At 38.1% G+C, this 17,875-nt stretch overlaps 1 protein-coding gene across 1 annotated transcript in view; it reads right to left on the reverse strand.

Annotated features, from left to right (window-relative positions):
• The window catches only part of LOC126248505 (protein purity of essence), a 446,891-nt gene that overhangs the window by 221,068 nt on the left and 207,948 nt on the right, over window positions 1-17,875 (reverse strand). The window contains 4 exon segments of the mRNA XM_049949542.1: window positions 3,075-3,342; window positions 7,140-7,292; window positions 11,154-11,399; window positions 17,442-17,623. Of these exon segments, the coding sequence (XP_049805499.1) occupies window positions 3,075-3,342; window positions 7,140-7,292; window positions 11,154-11,399; window positions 17,442-17,623 (849 nt within the window).

Raw genomic sequence — 17,875 nt, forward strand, 5'->3', positions numbered from 1 at the left:
GTGAACAGGCTTCTCTATTCACAACATAGTTCTTTAATCTCGAATACATAAAACCATATGTAAGATACAGTCCCATAAAATTTCCACATGTTGTCATGAATGGTCACCTGATGATGTAATTGATGCCAGACTAGACACCATTCCATACACCACACATATACTCAATGAAGGAGCTTCTCTGGTGATCAATTGACCACAAAGCCAACAAATATTTTTGAGAATGCTTTGGGCAACTTCTCCCTGAAACTAAGAATTAACTGGATAGCAGTCTAGATCCATGCTGCATTGTTCACTGTTCCCTCCAAACCATTAGTTAGACTATGGTTCCCCACACTATGATGTCCTGAGTTGGTCCTATAAGTTGCTGCTTGGTATTATCCAGTAGATGCTCCTCTTCTGTTTGATGTTACCCTTGCAAATGGTTATTTCTGACACCAGGGCAGACACTTATGATTAAATATAGTTTTGCGTACTTACCCCTGCAGTTGTCCCCTTTGGTGCACCATAGGTGGTGGGACAGAGAATGGTTAGGTATAAACAGAAGCCTGGAGAATGGTACCTTGCTCGTAACCTAGCATACAGCAAACAACTGCTGATGTATTGGGTGCAAAATTGGTCCTAGTCTCTGCTGTAGCCACAATGTAATCAGCAATGGCTGATTTTATACCATGGTGATTCAAGTGTGAATCTGTACGTGTCTGTCAACCTGAACCAAAACATGTGCACTGTCCTTGAACTACTGACATTGTTAAATATAGCAGACACATCACAACATTCAATGTGTTGGGGGATTACTTCAGGACCATCAAGCCTCCCAATGGCACATAATATTACCTGGCCACTTAATTGTGGAAATTGTGTTCAACAACACTATTCTCACATGTCTACGTTTTCTAACCCAGCACAATACTTGTAATTAACCACAATTTTAGCAGTTGTTATGAGTTCAACATTATACACTCAATATTCATTCTTACTCTGTCCACAAACGGCACTTTCAATCATAGCCTTTACTGTTCCCTGTTGGTTTCCATTTAACATGAAATCCAAACCATGGAATGCAAACTGGCATTTTTCATAAAGGCAGATCACTGTTGGAAGTGACATTCATGTTAAATTACAGAAAACATCCCTACGCCAATAATCATCCAGTCCAAATCAAATTTCTCTTATCTTTGTAGTCCTTATTTGAAATCTAAGTACGCTGGCAGTAGGTTCGTTCTGCAATCAGCTTCTCTCAATTGTGTTCCTCAAAAAGAATACTGTCTTCCCCCCACAGATTCCCACTGGAGTTCCCAAAGTAACTCCGTAATACATGCATGTTGTTGAACCTACCAGTAACAAATCTATCAGCCTGCGTATTAATTGCTTTGATGTCTTTCTTTAATCCAACCTGATGCAGATCCCAAATACATGAGCAGTACTCAAGAATAAGTCGCACTAGTGTCTCATATCCACTCTCCTTTACAGATGAACCACACTTTACTAAAATTCTCCCAATAAAATAAAGTCGACCATTCACCTCCCCTACTAAAATCCTTACATACTTGTTCCATTTCATTTTGCTTTGCAGTATTACGCCTAGATATTTAATCGACATGATTATGTCAGGAAACTCACTAATAATGCTGTATTTCAACATTGTGGGTTTGTTTTGACTACTCATCTGCATTAACTTACATTTTCCTTCATTTACGGCCAGTTGCTACTCACCAAACAACCTAGAAATTTTTATCCTCGTATAGTCACTCAACGTCACCTTCCTGTACACTACGGAATCACCAGCAAACAGCTGCAGATTGCTGCTTACCTTGTCCACCAGATCATTTATGTTACTAGATAATAATAGTGGTCCTATCACACTTCCCTGGGGCACTCCTGACAATACCCTTGTCTCTAATGAAAATTTGTTGTTGAGAACAATATAATGGTTGGTGACTCCATGGAGTATGGTGTAGACACCACACAACAAGCACCTCGTTACAAATGAGGTACATTATATAACAATATAATGGTTTCAATTACTTGAGAAATCTTTGATCCACTCTCATATCTGGGACTTATTCTGTATGCTCATACGTTCATTAACAGTCTGCAGTGGGGCACCATGTCAAATGCTTTATGGATATCTCTGAATATGGAATCTGCCTGTTGCCCTTCATCCATAGTTTGCAGGGTATGTGTGAGGAAAGGGCAAGCTGAGTTTTGCATGGGTGATGCTTTCTAAAACTATGTGATTTATGGGCATAAGCTTTTCCATCTCAAAGAAATTTATTACATTCAAAATGAGAATGTGTCACAAATTCTAAAACAAACTGACATTAAGGATACTGGTCTGTAATTTTATGGGTCTGATCTTTTATCCTTCTTATATATAGGAGTCACCTGCACTCTTTCCAGTTGCTTGGAACTTTGTGCTGTATGAGAGATTAAATAAGAGAACAATGGCGTACAGTACTCTTTGTAAAACCGAATTGGGATTGCATCTGGACATGATGACTTATTTGTTTTCAACTTCTTCAGTTGTTCCTTGATACTTATTACTATGTCGCACATACAGGAGTCTGTTTGATGGTCAAAATATGGTATCTTTGTATGATTCACCTGTGAGAATGATATCTACGCTATGGAATCTTTTTATGACTGGTACTTACATAAGAATTTGTACTGACATCACTTTTTTTATATTTTACTTAGTGTTTTTTGCCATGTTACACAGGACACGTAATGCCACAACTCAATACAATATTTCTGCCAGAGATGAAACAAGATTGTGATAGCCAATAAATCATAATATGTTCGTAAAAATAAAATTGAGTAATAAATGCCATTAATCTACTGGAATTTCTCAATTTGAATGCCTTTTACACATTGGCAGAAACTGCACCAATGCATTCTTCATAGGTAAGGAAACAGACTTGAGACAGCCAAAGAACTAAATAACATAACTTTTTTAAAAATAACCATATATGGAAGTGAAATACACACAGAAACTAAAATTAAAATCAGTGGAGACGTGAAGGAATTGCATTCATGATGTGTACTTTGATAAATATTTCTGAACTTATACTTACTTCCTTGCATGAGGCTGCAAACAAGTCCGGGGTGATTTGGCACTTCTGTCCACTGGCACAAAGGCTGAGGTTGAGAATTATTTGCTTTATTACCATTTGTTGTTTGTTTTCCAAACTGGATTGGAAATACAGCTGTAACACAGTCAGCTAAACAGCGTAATGGTGCCATAAAGCTCTTTCCATTTACGTAGCTCCAAAATAACATCTGTAGACTATGAGAGTAGTAAACAGAAACTCCACCTTGGGATGCGATTTGTCCAACAACTTCCTAAATTAACACAGAAGAAACAAATTATTACAGCAGGGAAAAATTGCACAAGATGATATACAAAAATAGTAGAAATTGTTATCTGCTGAAATTATACATTTCAGTTTTTTAAATTGGAGTATGGTGGAGACACCACGCAACAAGCACCTCGTTACAAAAGAGGTACATTATGCTGATTGAAAAAACTTAGCAACTCATATTGTCACAATAGCACGTCATAATAATTGGCAACAAATGTAAGTAATATGGATTACTTAGGAAATGGTAACATAATCATCTAAAGCACCTTGTTACCTTACCACAATAGATTTAAAAGAATCACCACACATACACTCGGTTCTAAATTGCATTACTCAAGGTACAGTCTCACAATCTCCGATACATTTTTATACGCGGTGTCCCAGGAGTAATGAGGGACATGACAGGCACACTTATGCGAAGCAAAACTGTCTACTAAACATGGGCTCTAAAAAGCATACATTAAGACCTACGAGCCACTACTTCATCTTTCATATTGTGAAACAAATCTCTTCTACTGCAAGCTCTTTGCTTCCCATATTTTGGGAAGTATAGAACAAAAACAAACAAAAAACCATATCCAGTAAATATGCGCTCTAAAATGCGTACCTTAAAAGCTGTGAGCACTTGTTCATCTTTGTTACTGTGAAATCTCTCTTCTACTGAACAAGTGCTCATAGCTCTTAGGGTGTGCAATTTAGAGCCCATGTTTATTAGACATTATTTTCCTTGTTTTGATACATACTACTTCCTCAAAAAATATGGAAACCAAAGAGCTTGCTGTAGAAGCGATTTGTTTCATAGTATCAAATATGAAGAAGTGTCCATAGCTCTTAATGTATGCACTTAGAGCCCATGTTTCATAAACTACAATTGGTGCAATTTATATTTCTATAGCTGGGGAAGAATGGGTGAGAGAAATAATCAGGCTGGTAGCTGGGTGGGTGGGTGCAGTCAAGAGCCACTGGGGCTCAGAATGTGGCGGGAGGTGTCATTCCCACAACTGTCCCAGCCCAGATGCAATATAATAAAAGAGTTATAAATGGGAATAGAACACACTCTCTTGCAGGAAGCATGAAATAATGCTTTACAGCATTGTTAGTGTGTTCTCTGTCTCTGCCCCACACCTCCCATTCCACCCATTGCCTATCCTGATAACTGACAACACTCAGTAAGAGCTGCACTGGACTGCTATTTCTGCTTCTGACTTGCCCTCGTAGAATTTACATGCTCAGAAAACTCACTCAGTCTCTTCGCAATGTAATACTTGTTGTGTTCCCTTTATGCCTCCCATAATGAACACTACATTGGCTAAGTAACCTCACCATGTCTAAACACGAAAATGAGTGCACAGAGACCCAGAAGCACATGTTATATGCTGGCATGGCAGAACGACTCTATTGGCTGGAGTGTCACGTTGTACACTGTTCCTTGCCACTGCGCACTGCCCCTCAAGCTGCCTTACGTGCACACCAGGGATAATGAATACTTACGGTCAAGAGTGTTATATGAAAGGGCACTCCTAACGAAGTAAAACAAGGTACTGGAGAAAAAAGACTAATCACATCTAAAGGCAATTAAAAAACGAATGACCAGGGCAGCTGACAGAGGAGATAATGTCAAGGATCCCCGGGTCTAGCACATGGCAGGTGATGGTCAATGTCCAATCATCCCAAAAGCATTTTAAAATGTCAGGTCTGAGAATGAAAACGGCTTTCTCAAGGGGGGGAGGGGGAGGGGGAGGAGGGGGGGGGGGGGAACCACATCACTAGTTCAACTACTCATAAGTCATACACCAATACTAGGGGCTCCGTGTGGAGAGCCAGGAGGAGGGAAGCATTTTACCGTTACTGTCTTTGCTCCGTGGCCATAATATGTGGGTGGCCATTTATGTAAGATAAAGCAATGAGTTAATCTGGTACAACTGATACAGAGGCAAAACAGAAATTTCTCCTGGAAGGAGGAACACCATGCTGCCTTAGTCTCCTTGTTAGTGCCAAATTTATTAGAAGAGTCAGAAGCCCACCAGGTGCTTTTCAAACTCTGAGTGAGTAAAGGCTTTATCTGCATCCAAAATTCTGCACCTCACATTGTCAAAGTCACTGCTGGACAAGTAATCAGCAAGTGGGCAGGGAGTTCATTCCCGGGATACCCATGACATACGTCCCAGAGAAAGACAACTGAGCAGCTATTTCGACTAAGGTCAGAGAGAGGATCGTGAGTAACAGATATTACAGAGTGAGAAGATTAACATCAACAACAGCCTGGAATCAGCTTATTGAGTCAGTACAAATTAAAACATGGTCAAGGGAGGTTTGTTCACTAAAATGAAGAGCTCTTTTAATGGCTACAACCTCCTCCACAAAAACACTAAATGTTTCTAGAAACAAATGTACTTCCTGATAAGCAGGAGATGTAGAAGCATATCCAATCCTATCCACAGTTTTAGAACCATCAACGTAAATAATGGTAAACTTTGATACTCCTGAAAAAACTGAGAGGAACAGACACCAAAAGGTCACAGGAGGGTAGGACTGGAACTTTACATCACCGAAATAGATTGGTTCTAGCTCATGGAGCGGATGTGCATTCTGCCAATCAGTTGCAATGAAGCAGTGTTACATAGTAGATGTGCGACAGTAATGTGTCAACTTTGTGGTGTCACAAATCACAATGGAGCAGCATTTCTAAAATCATTTGTTCAAGACATTCTCCAGAATGCTTTGAAGAAGACAAGTGTGTGCAAGATTTGTCCCACACACCTTGACTCCCAAACAAAAACGATGACACTCAGATGCCTGCAGTGACTTGACTAAAATGCATAATGTGGACATTTCATTTCTGTAAAAATTCATCACTGGTGAGAAGACTTGGCATTATCAACAAAAACCTAGTGTAGAAATTCATATGATGGGCCAACACTTCAACAACGTAACTGTCATTCAAGGTAATGTGATGCTGGAGTTGAAAAACATTCGAAAGGACTTTTCTGATGGGGAGTGCACACTACAATTAAGTGGAGGAGGACTATGTAGGACTCTAAGCATTAAAACCACAATATGAACACTTTTCTATTTTTTTATCAATTCAGTCTCAATACTTTTTGGACTGCTGGGGTATGTTATTTCATCTTTTGGGTGTGCATCTGGGATTGTATTTTTTCTTCTTGCAATATTTCGGCTGATAACCTTACAGGCATCTTCAAAGTGAGTCACTGGCAGAATTTAAACTAACTGACACAGTACTATTCCAGATGCATGTCCAAAAGATGATGGAATATTTTAGCCACCAAAAAAATTCAAGACACACATGGAATATGTCCTCAGTGGATGCATGGAACACAAACAGGAATTGAAGATGCTTCTATCCAGGGCAGATTTAAATTTTGCTTTCCACAGTTATACATTGTAATAAAACGGATTTGAAATCTTACATCTACTTAATTTCTCGAGCTACCATAATGCAAATTTATTACATATCCAAGAAAACTAAGGGGAGTATCATTAAAAATCATTTCTTTTTTCACCTAATCCCTGAGTATAATTTCCAGGTAAAAATAATGTGCAGTACTTCTTTCTCTTAGCGCTCCCTGTGATCCAATTGCATGACACTAAACAGACACACACCCAACATGTAACCTAAGTCTAAACTGAGGTGTTAATAAATATATGCAGGCAACAATATATAATACACAAAATTCTTGTATGCTAATTGTAAATTTTAAGAAAAGCACAGAAAAAGTGTGCAGAAATTTCTTTCAATAAGCTGTAATTACTCACTCCAATTTCTGGATGACAAAGTGTCAATGTATTGGTAACATAGAACGGACCATTCAGTGCAGAGCTTTCCTCATTCATAACCTGATCATATATATGACCATTTGAACACATCAGAAGCATATGATCACAGCCATCTGGATTTCTCTCCAAATACTGAAAATAATTAGAGAAAACACGAAACAGATTACCTTTCTACATACATAATCCAGTTAAAGCAATACAAAAAGTTATATTACTACAAACTATATAAAGAATTTCTCAGTTTGGTTAAATTAAGTGCTTCCTTTACCACTGAACTTTAATACCAGGAATACTATGGAAATTTGTAGCCTACATTTAAAAAAGTTGCATTTAATAGGAAATTGGAAATTTGTGGAAAGATCCTATGGGATCAAACTGCTGAGGCCATGGGTCAGTAGGCTTACACACTACTTAATCTAGCTTTAACTTACACTAAGGACAAAACAAACACACACCCATGCCTGAGGGAGGACTCTAACCTCTGACGGGGGGTGGAGCCACGCGAACTGTGACAGGGCACCCTAGACCATGCAGCTACCCCGCGCGGTACATTTTATAGGGTATTGCATTATTGTTTCACAGTAAACTTAAGACTGTGATCTCTGGGACTGGTAATAAAACAACTTGTAAAACAATTAGAAATTGTGATAACTGGAAGAGTAAAGACTGAAGATTCAAGGTAGGAATATCAAATTACTTACAATAGAGGAAATGCCCAGCACAATACAGGATTAGGAAAATAATGGTTAAGACCACCTTTAGGTGCTAGATATCAGGGCCATCAGCAAAGTGTAATGTAAAACCAGAAGAAATGAAGTAGTTAATTCCATGTACCATACATAGATCAGAAACACAGTTTCTGTCACAGTTATGCAGAAGTTGTCAGTTTTATTCTGTATCCCTAGATTTCCAGAAGGTTTCTGACACTGTCCCTCGCAAGTGGCTTGTACTTGAATTGTGTGCTAATTGAATATTGTCTCAGTTATGTGAAGGGATTCGTGATTTCCTGTCAGAGAGGTCACAGTGTTATAAACCGTCTGCTGTTCTTTACCTATATATACAACTTAGGAGACAATGTGTGCAGCCGTCTTACATTGTTTCAAGATGACATATATTGTTAATAAAGTCATCAGATGAGGGAAACAAATTGCAAAACGATTTAGAAATGCTGTAAATTCAACTAAATACCTAGGAACTACAAACAAATTAAATTGGAAAGAATACACAAATAATGTCGTGGGGAAGGCGAGCCAAAGACCGCTTTATATTGGCGGAATGCCTAGAAGAGGTAACACAACTACTAAAGAGACTGCCTACACTACACTTGTCTGTCCTCTTTTGGATACTGCTGCACAGTGTGGGATCCTTACCACATAAGATTCACAGAGTACATCAAGAAACTTCAAAGAATGGCGGGACTTTTGCATTATCGAGAAATGGGGGGAGAGTGTCACTGACATGATACAGGGTTTGGGGTGGACATCAATGAAACAATGGCGTTTTTTGTTGCGGTGAAATCTTCTCATGAAATTTCAATCACCAACTTTCTCATCCAAATGCAAAAAATATTTTGTTGATGCCAACCTACATAAGGAGAAACAATCAATAAAATAAAATAAGGGAAATCAGAGCTCGCACGAAAAGATATAGATGTTCATTTTTTCTGCACGCTGTTTGAGATTGGAATAATTGAGAATTATTGTGAAGGTGGTTCGACGAACCCTCTCCCAGGAACTTGAGAGAGATTCGCAGAGTATCCATACACACTACATGATCAAAAGTGTCCCGACACCTGGCTGAAAATGACTTACAAGTTCATGGCACCCCCCATCGATAATGCTGGAATTCAATATAGTGTTGGTACACCCTTAACCTGGATGACAGCTTCCACTCTCGCAGGTACATGTTCAATCAGGTACTGGAAGGTTTCTTGGGGAATGCCCGCACGGAGGAAAGGTATCAATGTCAGTCGGTGAGGCCTAGCACAAAGTCGGCATTACAAACCACCCCGAAGGTGATCTACAGGATTCAGGTCAGGACTCAGCACAGGCCGGTCGATTATAGGGATGTGATTGTCATGTAACCACTCCGCCACAGGCCATCCATTATGAACAGGTGCTCAATCATGTTGAAAGATGCAGTCACCATTCCTGAATTGCTCTTCAACAGTGGGAAGCAAGAAGGTGCTTAAGCATCAATGTAGGCCTGTGCTGTGATAATGCCACACAAAATAACACGGAGTGCAAGCGCCCCCCATGAAAAACACAACCACACCATAACACCACCGCCTCTGAATTTTACTGTTGGCAATACACACGCTGGCAGATGATGTTCACTGAGCATTCGCCATACCCACACCATGCCACTGGATCACCACATTGTGTACTGTGATTCGTCACTCCACACAATGTTTCTCCACTGCAAAATTGTCCAATGTTTACGCTCCTTACACCAAGTGAGGCGTCATTTGGCATTTACCGGTGCGATGTGTGGGTGATGAGCAGCTGCTCGACCATGGAATCGAGGTTTTCTCACCTCCCGCCTAACTGTCATAGTACTTGCAGTTGATCCTGAAGCAGTTTGGAATTCCTGTGTGATGGACTGGATAGATGTCTGCCTATTACACATTACGGCCCTCTTCAGCTGGTGGTGGTCTGTGACAGTCAACAGCCGAGGTCGGCCTGCAAATTTTTTTGCTGTACATGCCCCTTCATGTTTCCACTTCACTGTCACATCAGAAACAGTGGACCTAGGGTTGTTTAGGAGTGTGGAAACTCACATACAGACGTATAACAAAAGTGACACCCAATCACCTGACCACGTTCGAAGTCCATGAGTTCTGCAGAACATCCCATTCTGCTCTCTCACGATGTCTAATGACTACTGAGGTTGCTGACATGGAGTACCTGGCAGCACAATGCACCTAATATGAAAAATGTATGTTTTTATGGGTGTCCAGATACTTTTGATCACACAGTGTACCTGTAAATTGATACAGGTACTTAATGTGTTTGTGTACATAGGTGCTGGTTATTTACATTAAAAGAAATTAGATTTAAAATTTACTTTGCTACCTTAAAAACATTTTAATGTTATTGTACAAATAAGGGAAGTTGATGTTGCTGGGGTATTTCATTGATTGCTTGAAATTAAACCATGAGAATCTGTCGTGGTGGTAATCGAAAATCATATATATAAAGATTTTTCTGAAATTATTGATAGATTATTAATGATGAACTGCATTCAAAATTGAAATTGAACAGGTCTGGTTCTTCCAAAATATATGAATGTGGATCACCACCGACAGATTCTCATGGTTGACCTTCCAGCAATCAATGAATGATCCCAGAAAATTATTCAACAAGCCACCAATTACTGGAAAAATGGAATATTCAATATGTTGATTTTTAGTACATGAATGTCCATGAATATGAAATTATTGCTAAGACTCAATGTCACGTTCGAATTCTCATAAAAAATTTAAATTGTTTTTAGCATATACGGAATTTCCAACCTTGCTTTACAGCTTAAATGCTGGCATGGTGAACCTTACATTTAGAAGGTAATTTGAAGTGTCATGGAGTGCCACAGCACTGAAAAAAAGACGGGTAGAGTGAAGTTGAAGAAGGGGGAATTATTAACACATAGTAACTCATTAAAGGGCTACAGAGAAACATAACATGATGGAACCACGGATATCACAGTGCTCATTTCTGGGATATTTATTTTAAGCAGGACATTTGAAAAGCATAACGACTTCAGAAGAGTACTACTTTCCGTCATCAACCTGAAATACTACATAAACAAAATTTATGTATGTATTCTTCAAAGCTGCAGAGTTTGGGATGAAAGGTACTTTGCATCCTTATTAGTATTTTCTTTGTACGTCAGTTCACATTTGACACAAGCGAGAAAAAGTTGTTTGTAAGTCACAATTACTATTTCAGTGCAAAATTACAACATTTGAATGGCACTAACAGATATGACACTCACCTGTGATGAGACAAAAGTGCAATCCCTAACTTTCCCAGCAGGAATTAGGAAAAAGTACTGTGGGCTAAGAGCGTCTTTGCTCAAGTCATAGATTTTAACAAAATCAGCTGTAACCAATGCCAACTTTGTTTGTGATCCTGGCAGCCATATGGCTCTTATGATGAAATTTCCAGTCTCTAGTTGAGGATGAAGAACCAAATGATCAACAACAGTTCCACTGCTGCTAAATGTCAGAACATGGCAGTCCTGTAAAAATAATTATGAAAATGTGTGTGCTAAGTGTGAAATAAAAGTCAAAAAATTATTTGATATTCAGTGGAGTACAAAATATTTGCCTCAATATCAGTAAAATACACGAAATTCATATACATATAAACAAAGATGATATATATATATATACACACACACACACAAATATTCTTTGTATAGTTTATGTACCCAAAGAGTAAACAAAAAGAACAATTTATTACTCTTTTGATGCGTAAATCATTTGTTTTTCAACTTTTAAGGTATGAAACTATTCAACTTACGTGAGTGTACCACAAAACAGACGTGTCTGTAACTTGAAAACAATTGTTACTATGAAGATGAAACTGGTGTCAGTGGTTTGGTTTAACCCTCAATTTGCTGCATAACGCAAAAATGTTGTAACATTTGCTTGATTTTACTACATTCTGAGAAAACATAAATTTTGAAAATCTCAAAAACATCCCTTTTGTTTCTTGATAAAGAATATATTTTTCCATATGTGTGTTTACAAATGCAGTGGTTTAAATGTCAAGATGGAGAAAACATGATTTTTTGAAACATAAAATTAAGAACATAACGTAATCTAAGAGATTTTAGTAACAAATTATAAAATCGGCATTTACCTTGAAAAACCCAAGCTCCAATATTAGGCTTACTAAGATCTAGCCATACAGTATAAACCCCATAAGATATTTAAATAACAAAACTTACATGAAAAAGAAAATTTTTTAAGAACAACCTTAAATAACAGCATTTTAATTTTTTTTTTTTCACAAGAATTTTAAGCTATCTTTATTCTGATACAGAGAATAAAATGAAATATAAAAGCTCCACAAAGGAATCACTTGCAGTATGATACTTGAAGTATCACTCATATGATACCTTTCATTTTGTAGAGCCTCTTCCAGTAGGCATCCTGGGCTCAACGTTACTGAAGATATGATCAGCTAGCACATTTAAGGTTTCATGTTTTATATCCCTTTTCACACTGGTCTGCACAATCATGCAGCTTTGGTGTCGCAGTTTAACTACATAACTTTTGTGTGTCACTGCTTAAGGCAATTGTAACCAATCCAGTTTACATGATACTCACATCATCTTAGGAAGTATGCTGTTTACAATCAATTTGGATATTTTACTTTCCACTCAAGGATTAAGGCTTAATTTCAATGTGTTATTCACATAATGTATTGTGAGTGTGTAGTACAAGTTCTAGAGATGATTTTTTGAATTACTCAATATGGAGCTCGTTTTTCTTTTGCTTTTACCCTGTACTTACACACAGGGTCAGCATGGTTATTATCGAATTTGGATCATTTATGTTAAGTGTGTGGCTGGATGCCCTTTGTCTCACCAACCCCTTACCCCTAGAGAGAGAAATTGAGTAAACCAGTTGTCTGTGTGAAAATTTTCTAAATGTTTGTGGATGATGTAACTGAGGCTGGATGTGCGTACCAGCCTGCTATTCAGCTAGTCTGATGTCGTGGGACGCCTAAAAACCACAATCCAGGCCGGCTGGCACACTGCCCCTTGTCATTAACACGTCATACGAATTCAATTTGGGGCCTGTGTGCCTGCCCAAATCCCGGAAGCGCCAAGCAACCACACACGGATACCCAGGTGGGTGAATTACTGAATATTGATAGTAAATTTATTTCACTTTGTTAGTATTTGTCAGTTGTATTCAATTTACATTTGATGCCAGGAATGAATGGCTTTTCCAGGCTTGCTTTAGCAGCAGGTCTTGACAGTTACCCCATGTCCATTCCAAGCACTTTCACCATGTGTATGGCAAAATAGTGGCATTCTGCACAAGTTTTGTAATCCTTGTGTAAGGTATATGTTTAGAATTTTTTCCTGAGTGCATTACCACTAGAAAAGGAAACCCTCTTTTGTATGTTAGGCAATTTTTTTCAATACTAACATAAGCTTTGAATGGAAAATATTAAATGTCACTTTATCATGTTCTAAGCAGTCAGGAATAAAGACGTAATTCAGATCTTTAAGCACAAATGAGCAATTTGCACCGAAATCATAGATTAGAAGAACTTTCTCCTTAAGTTATTTTATATAACCAGAAAACTGGTTCATCACATTTTGTACATTAAATATGAACCATAGAAGGGGCTGTGACTTATTTTTTTCAAAATAAGTTTCTGTGGGGGACTAACATCATTAGTAAGTTGTCTTTACCTGATTCGAAGACGAGGTTTTTTCCCCAAATTTGTCATTCGAAAAACATAGTCATCTTATAGTTACAGATTAAACTATTGCTGAAGAGGTCAATATTTTTGAGTAGCTTAATACATTACTATAGCATTCGTCTTACATTTACTGATGAAGCCTTGGCTTCCGAGGTCACTTGCAGATTTATTTTGAAAAATTCTGAAGGCAGTACTGGGCAAACAATTCTCTCATTTGAACGGGATCAAAATTTTCTGATACACCAAAGTGCTTGATACAGTATTGACCTCGCTCAAACAATCATGTGACTTCTGACTCACATGACGCTCGTGCAAGAGATGCATGGGACATTATGAGCTAGCCACTACAATGATCTAATGCTCTGCTTAAAATTTGAGGATTTTTTGAAACATGAGACAAAATAGCATTAAATTCTATCATCTTACAAACTCTTGTTGTATCTGAACAGGTTTACAATTAAATTTCTCATACACCTATCGATACTGCGTACAAATACTTATGCCACTTTTTAAGTAGAGGTAACATTGAAAGGGGAAAATGTTGTCCTTCAGAAAACATTATTCAATTCTAAACCAAATTCAGTATTTTATTTGATGATGAGAGACTGTAATGATTTCCCAAGGGGTTGCAAATGAATCGGCTGCTGTCCACATGTTACAGTACCATATAAAAACATTACTAGCTTTTAATCAGCTTTACAACAAGATGGTGACATTCAGATGAAACAAGAATGCAAATTAATCCAGAATTAATTGTCTAACAAACAAAATAAATCATATTAAACTCAGTATAATTGTTATTGTGAGAAAAAATTACAGAGGCAAGACCTGTCATGGAAATAGTACCAACAGACATCACTAGATCCCTGTATGAGTGAAAGTTCACAAACTGGACTGAATCATGATTACTATCTTTTATTTATTTATTAGTTGCTGTTGTTACATAGGTCCTGAAACCTAGAAGATACTGCAGTCTCTGTTTCACACTTGCTCAAGCACAGCACTATGAAAGGGTTGGGGATTGAACTGGGATACCAGTTTGGCTGTGAACTAGGATGAGTGCAGAAATGGGAGTGGTGAGTGAGCAGCAAATTTTGTTGTACTGCCAACAATGGGAATCTATACCATGTACTTTGAATTTTTATGGACATCTACCAAGTTTAAACTGCAGTTTGTCTGAATCAATTTGTAGATAGAATTGAAATGACTTTGAACTTGGACAAATACGCAACAATAGCATACATTGCTGCAGGAGACGGTAAAACTATAGATTAGGGCCAGTGGCATTCTTACATGTTTCATGCAGCAATGTTGTCGAGGCTCACCGTGAGGTATGATGGGAATATTTTCACTTGAGTATAGAAGCAAAATTCTCTATGTATTCAGGAAAAAAGCTCAGTTTTCAGTTCTCACCATAACCAACACCTCAGCAATCACAATACACATTATGTGATCTAAAGTATTCGGACAAGTTTGTGATGTCCTTCATCACTAATGCCGAAATTCAATATGGTGTTGGTGGTGGTGGTGGTGGTTAGTGTTTAACGTCCCGTCGACAGCGAGGTCATTAGAGACGGAGCGCAAGCTCGGGTTAGGGAAGGATTGGGAAGGAAATCGGCCGTGCCCTTTCAAAGGAACCATCCCGGAATTTGCCTGAAATGATTTAGGGAAATCACGGAAAACCTAAATCAGGATGGCCGGAGACGGGATTGAACCGTCGTCCTCCCGAATGCGAGTCCAGTGTGCTAACCACTGCGCCACCTCGCTCGGTCAATATGGTGTTGGTCCACCCTCAGCCTGGATGACAGCTTCCACTCTTGCAGGCATATGTTCAATCATGTGCTGGTAGGTTTCTTGGGGAATGACAGCCCATTCTTCACAGAGTGCTGCACAGAGGAGGGGCATTGATGTTGGTCGGTGGGGCCTGGCATGAAGTCTGTGTACCAACACATCCCAAAGGTCTTCTATAGGATTCAGGTCAGGACTCTGTGCAGGCCAGTCGATTACAGGGATGTTATTATTGTGTAACCACTCTGCCACGGGCCATGCGTTATGAGCAGGTGCTCGATTGTGTTGAAAGATGCAATCACCATCCTCGAATTGCTATTCAACAGTGGAAAGCAATAAGGTGCTTGAAACAATAAGAGGTGCAAGCCCCCTCCATGAAAAACACAACCACACCATCACACCATAATACCACCACCTCCTAATTGTACTGTTGGCACTACACACGCTGGCAGATGATGTTCACCGGGCATTCGCCATACCCACACCCAGCCATTGGATCACCACATTGTGTACCATGATTCGTCACTCCTCACAATGTTTTTCCACTGTTCAATCGTCCAATGTTTACGCTCCTTACACCACGCAAGACGTCGTTTGGCATTTACCAGCGTGATGTGTGGCTTATGAGCAGCTGCTTGACCATGAAATCCAAGTTTTCTCACCTCCCACCTAACTGTCATAGTACCTGCAATAGATCCTGTGTGATGGTCTGGATAGATAGACGAGGTCAGCCTTTGTGCTGTACGTGTCCCTTCACGTTTGCACTTCACTATCACATCGGAAACAGTAAACCTAGGGATGTTTAGGAGTGTGGAAATCTCGTGTACAGACATACGACACAAGTGACACCCAATCACCTGATCAAGTTCGAAGTCCGTGAGTTCTGTGGAGTGCCCCATTCTGCTCTCTCATGATGTCTAATGACTACTGAGGTCACTGATATGGAGTACCTGGCAGTAGGTGGCAGCACAATGCACCTAATATGAAAAATGTATGTTTTTGGGGGTGTCTGAATAATTTTGATCACATAGTGTATTTGCAAGAAACAGCCAAATATTTGTGACAACAAAGATAACAACTATACAACTGCGGTGATGATTAAAAATAGTGATACCACAGATGTCAGGCTTAGTGAGCAAAAAAGGCAATTATTATAAAAATTAATTTTGTATTATCAAAATATACACAATCAATAAGTGGTATAATATTAATTTTTTAGGCAGATACTTTATGTCAATAAAACAGTTTGTAACTTTGCTTAGTCAGCATACGTATATTAAAAATAAATTTTTCTCAAGGAGACTCATCTTCTTCTTTTTCTTAAAAAAGAAAAAAGAAAAAAAGGAGGCAGGGGGTCATTTTATACTCAGGTGAATCTTGTATTTTAACCCACCCCTGAGAGGTAAAGCAAATCTCATATACTTTTTATCTGTAAAAACTACAGAGGAGACACTATCATCCAAATGTACAATAAAAGCTCCTATGAAAATTCCAAATGTTTTAACTGCTAATCATTACTTGCAATATGAGCTAACAAGAAAAATGCAATTCTATATTAGAAATCAGTTTCCCTTTCAATCCATTATTTCCTTTATCTTCAAATTTTAACAAAAGCAAACAAAAACACAATTAGAAAACACACACTTTTCTGAAAAAAATCAGAAGGAGCGTTTTTGAGATTCTGAAAATAGCAACTTTTTGGATTTTTGCACTATCAAATCACTCTCACAGAAGTGTTATGTTGTGTAACAAGTTAAAGCCCAATTTAAGAGCACTGAACAACAACAGACTGACCTGTGCCTGTATTTAATACAGGTGACAACCATGTAACATTCACCTCATACAATTACTGACACAAAGTGCTACAACAACATCAAAATATTATTTATAAGACAGATAATAAAGAACAACATGTAAAGAACAATAAAAGAATTTCAACGCAGTTTCAAAAATAAAATTAAAAAAATTAGAAAATGGGAGTGTTACAGAATATTATACAAATGAAACAAAAAATAATGTAATGTATAACATTAGTTAATTTACTTACCTTAAGTCCACATACTGCTAGAAAGTCTTCATTGCATGGATTGCCTGTTATTGACAAGACTGTAAATGGAACTGGTGCAGAGGATAAACGAGTTAGAGTCAGTTTCCTCTTAGAAGCCTCTGGTTGTTTCAACAATGCACTTAACTGTAAAACAGTTATTTTTCCTTTCTCATGAGAAACCGCTGGAAAAAGTAATATTACGAACATAAAAATTGAAACACATTCTGTAAAATTAAATGGCTATAATCTTTTTAGTTTTCAATATATTTAAACTTAATATGGATTATCTTTACATTTTCAACAGTAATATTTGTTACATTACATAGATATATGGTTAGTGAAAATGAAAGCCCCAAACAATTACGTCTAGCATTCCCAAAACAAAGAAAATTGTAATTTAACCAAATATTAATGAACCTGTGATTTCCTGTGTA

The sequence above is a fragment of the Schistocerca nitens genome, chromosome 3, assembly GCF_023898315.1.
Source record: "Schistocerca nitens isolate TAMUIC-IGC-003100 chromosome 3, iqSchNite1.1, whole genome shotgun sequence".
Classification (NCBI taxonomy): domain Eukaryota; kingdom Metazoa; phylum Arthropoda; class Insecta; order Orthoptera; family Acrididae; genus Schistocerca; species Schistocerca nitens.